Source organism: Lepisma saccharinum, unplaced genomic scaffold, assembly GCF_977018435.1.
Source record: "Lepisma saccharinum unplaced genomic scaffold, izLepSacc3.1 HAP1_SCAFFOLD_770, whole genome shotgun sequence".
NCBI lineage: Eukaryota > Metazoa > Arthropoda > Insecta > Zygentoma > Lepismatidae > Lepisma > Lepisma saccharinum.
This window is the reverse complement of record NW_028143433.1, coordinates 68,982-72,685: the sequence shown is the minus strand read 5'-3', so window position 1 is coordinate 72,685 and position 3,704 is coordinate 68,982. Positions and strand designations below refer to the sequence as shown.

Below are 3,704 nucleotides of genomic sequence, written 5' to 3'. Positions count from 1 at the left end.
CTTCCGCAGAGCATGCAGCAGAAAATGATAACAAATCTTCTGTTTTTTCCGGTTCGTCAAACCATGGACTGGAGTATTTAGCTCATTCAAGTACAGAGTTGTTTAGTGTTGTTGGTCCAGAAGGTAATGAAAGTAAGCTTGTTGCAATTGAAAATTGCTGTGATGTAAATGTAATTCCCAATTTACAAGGATTACCTTCCGCAGAGCATGCTACAGAAAATGATAACAAATATTGTGTTCCTTCCGGTGCGTCAAACCATGGACTGGAGTATTTAGCTCGTTCAAGTACCGAGTTGCTTAGTGTTGTTGGTCCAGAAAGTAATGAGAGTAAGCGTGATGCAATTGAAAATGGCTGTGATGTAAATAGTATTCACCATATACAGAATATTTCAATTGTGATACCACAGTCAAAGAGGTGCATGAAGCTTGTTGATTATTCTGACACTGATGAGGAAGTTTCAAGTGATGCTGACACAAAACCTGTGTTAACACAGAGATACAACTTTCTTCTACGTAAACGAGATATTTCAAGCGACACATCTTTTGACCTCACTGATTCTGATGCTGACCCTGATTACCAGCCAAGGGAGAGTGAAATTTCTACTAGTGATATAGAAGTTGAAGAATTAATACAGAAAAATAGTGAAATTAGTGAAGACACTGGAGTTGAAATACCTGATGAGACCATTCAGTGTTCATCATGTTCCGATTCTGATCATGGATCAAATATTTTAGAGATGAAACAAAAGGCTTTAAGATATGTGTCTATTACAAATAAAATTACTGTTGCACAAACAAATAACGATTCTGGAAAGCGAAAATATGACAGGAGAGCTTATTGTTTATACTGTTTAAAAATGGTATCAAAACTTAGCAAACATCTCTTAAGAAAGCACAGTGGTGAGCCAGAAGTAGCTAAAATTATGCTGTTGGAAAAAGGGTCAAAAGAACGTAGAATAGCTTTTCTGAAGCTCAGAAATGCAGGCAATTTTTATCACAACCAAAGTGTTCATGAACACAAAAGTGGAACAATTATACCAAGTAAACGCACTAAAAATGCAGTATCACCAAAAAAATATGTCCCCTGTGAGAAATGTTTGGGTTTATTCCGAAGATCCAGCATCTGGAGGCATGTCAAAAAATGTTCAGTTTCTAGTCGCACCACAATAAATAGTAAGGGAAATTTTAAAAGAGAAATTTTATTATGTTCCACCAGTAATAATGTTGGGTTACGGGAGAAAGTATTATCAAAAATGAGAACGGATCCCATTTCACTTCTTGTTAAAAATGACAAATTAATCTTGGAATATGGTTCAAAGTTGTATCAAAAACATGGTGCCGAGTCACATTTAACTTCATACATAAGCCAAAAGTTAAGAGAACTAGGCAGATTGGTGCTGCAGGCAAGGGAACTAGATAAAGGTATTGTGAGTTTAAGTGACTGTTTGTCAGTTGAGAATTTTTCAACAGTTGTTAATGCTGCAAGGTTAATATCTGGCTATGATGAAGTAACCCATGTATATAAAAGACCTAGCCTTGCCTTAAAAATTGGTCATGCACTTAAGAACTGTGCAATGGTAATGAAGAGCAATGCATTGAAAAATAAACTCTTGCAATCAAGGGTACAGGCTGAGGAATTTATTGACCTATGTAACATGGAATGGACACATGAAATTGCTTCTCATGCACTGAAGTCATTAGATAGAAGACGATGGAACAGACCTGAATTATTGCCATTAGCCGAAGACCTAAAAAAACTAAAGGTATATTTGAGCAGTGAAATTTCAAGTGCTAGTGAATCCTTAAAGCAGGCTCCAGATAAGAAGGACTGGGAGCGTTTGTGTCAGTCTACACTAGCTTCAATAATACTTTTCAATCGAAGAAGAAGTGGTGAGGCTCAAAGATTAGAGGTTAAAACTTTTAGTGAAAGAGAAAACCCAACACACAGTGCAGAAATACTTCAAATGCTGTCTGAATGTGAAAAGCATTTACTTAAAAGCCTGACACTCTTATATACGAGAGGCAAAAAAGGAAGGAAGGTGCCAGTGTTACTTACCATTGAAATACAGGAAGCTATTCAACTGCTTATTGAAACAAGAGAAGTAGTTGGAGTATCACCTTCCAATAAATATATTTTTGCAAGGACACAATACGGCTCAGAAGACTGTTTTAGGGGAAGTGATATTCTTTACAAGTATGCAAGGGAATGTGGTGCGCAATATCCACAGTTCATAACATCAACCAAACTCCGTAAGCACATTGCTACCATTTCACAAATACTTAACTTGAAAAGGTGTGAAATGCAGAATGTTGCATCATTTATGGGGCATGATCTGGATGTCCATAAGGACTTCTACCGTCTTCCAGACTCTGCTTTAACAGTGGCAAAAACAAGTAAACTGTTTATGGCAGCAGACAAAGGTACACTTAACAACTACTATGGGAAGTCTCTGAATGACATTGACAATTTGTCTGTTGAAGAGGACACTGATGATGGTGATGATGATGATCAAATGGTCAGACTTCATGAAACTATCACTGCAACAGACATGGAAGTAAACATAGAAGAAAAATCTTTTGAAGACATTCCTTCTACAAGTAGACGTCAAACATTAAAGAAACCAAAAAGGAACTTTACTCAAGCCAAGACTTGGTCTGCTGAAGAGAAACAAGCTGTAAGGCATGGTTTGTCTAAATTTTTATTGCTAAGAAAGGTTCCTGGGAAAGCTGATTGTTTAAAGTGTATTGAAATTGCAGATGGCAAACTGAATAACAGAAACTGGAAGCAGGTTAAATACTTTGTCTACAATGAGGTAAAGAAAGCATGAATCTTATTGAATTTTATTGTTTCTAACATAATCAACAAGTTTCAAATAAAAGTAAAAAGTTTGCAGGTAGATATTTTGATAGTTAAGATTCTGCTTTGGTATTTGTCTAATGTGTGTACATATTTGTATTTTGTTTTGTTTGTAATTTGTTCACTCCACATAGAGAATAAGCTCGTATGTTAATGCTGTGAAGAATGTATGTTTTTATCTTCTAATAATATGAGAGTAAGCACAGTAACAGCAACGTGCGCACACACAAACATTAATGTTTCATGTGTTTCTCACCCCTATAGTTTAGCTAGAGAAAAGAGGATAAATATCATAGAAGATGTCTAAGCACTGAATGTGTCTGCTTTCTCTACTTTGACATCCTTGTGTCCAAGCATTATAATTGTCAAATAACATGAGAGCTAAGTGATTCTGTTATAATAGACATAAATTCAGGAAACAAAAAACAATCTCAACTAAACATAATTTTTGATATTCGTATCTTCAAACTTAGTTTCTCTACTTGATTATGCTGATTCTACAAATTTTGTAAGGGGCACAGGAGATAGCATGTTCAGTTCAGTGTTGAGACTGCACTTCGAAATTAACTTAAAATGCATAAAAGAATAAGAAACATGAAAGCTGCCACTAAAGAGGAGATGGAGGATGTAGTCGATTTGCAGAACAAGCGACTGACAAACTTGTCAGTGCTGCTTGTGTGTGCACATTTTAATATATGTTTGTGCACACACTTGAAGGGTCAATTTTATATACGAATTTATTGAATATTTTATTAGATTGAAGCAACTGCATCTGTCTTTGTTTAAAAGGTTCAGTAACGTACGTATAATCTATAGATCACTTTTTTAATGATAGTTTAGCTTGGAA

At 35.6% G+C, this 3,704-nt stretch overlaps 1 protein-coding gene across 1 annotated transcript; it reads left to right on the top strand.

The window, feature by feature from the left end:
- Window positions 1-696: 696 nt before the first annotated feature.
- On the top strand, window positions 697-2,828 carry LOC145983313 (uncharacterized). Its single transcript, XM_083116458.1, has one exon. It carries the CDS (start codon window positions 738-740, stop codon window positions 2,826-2,828), a length of 2,091 nt encoding a protein of 696 aa, XP_082972584.1. The 5' UTR covers window positions 697-737.
- Window positions 2,829-3,704: the final 876 nt, after the last annotated feature.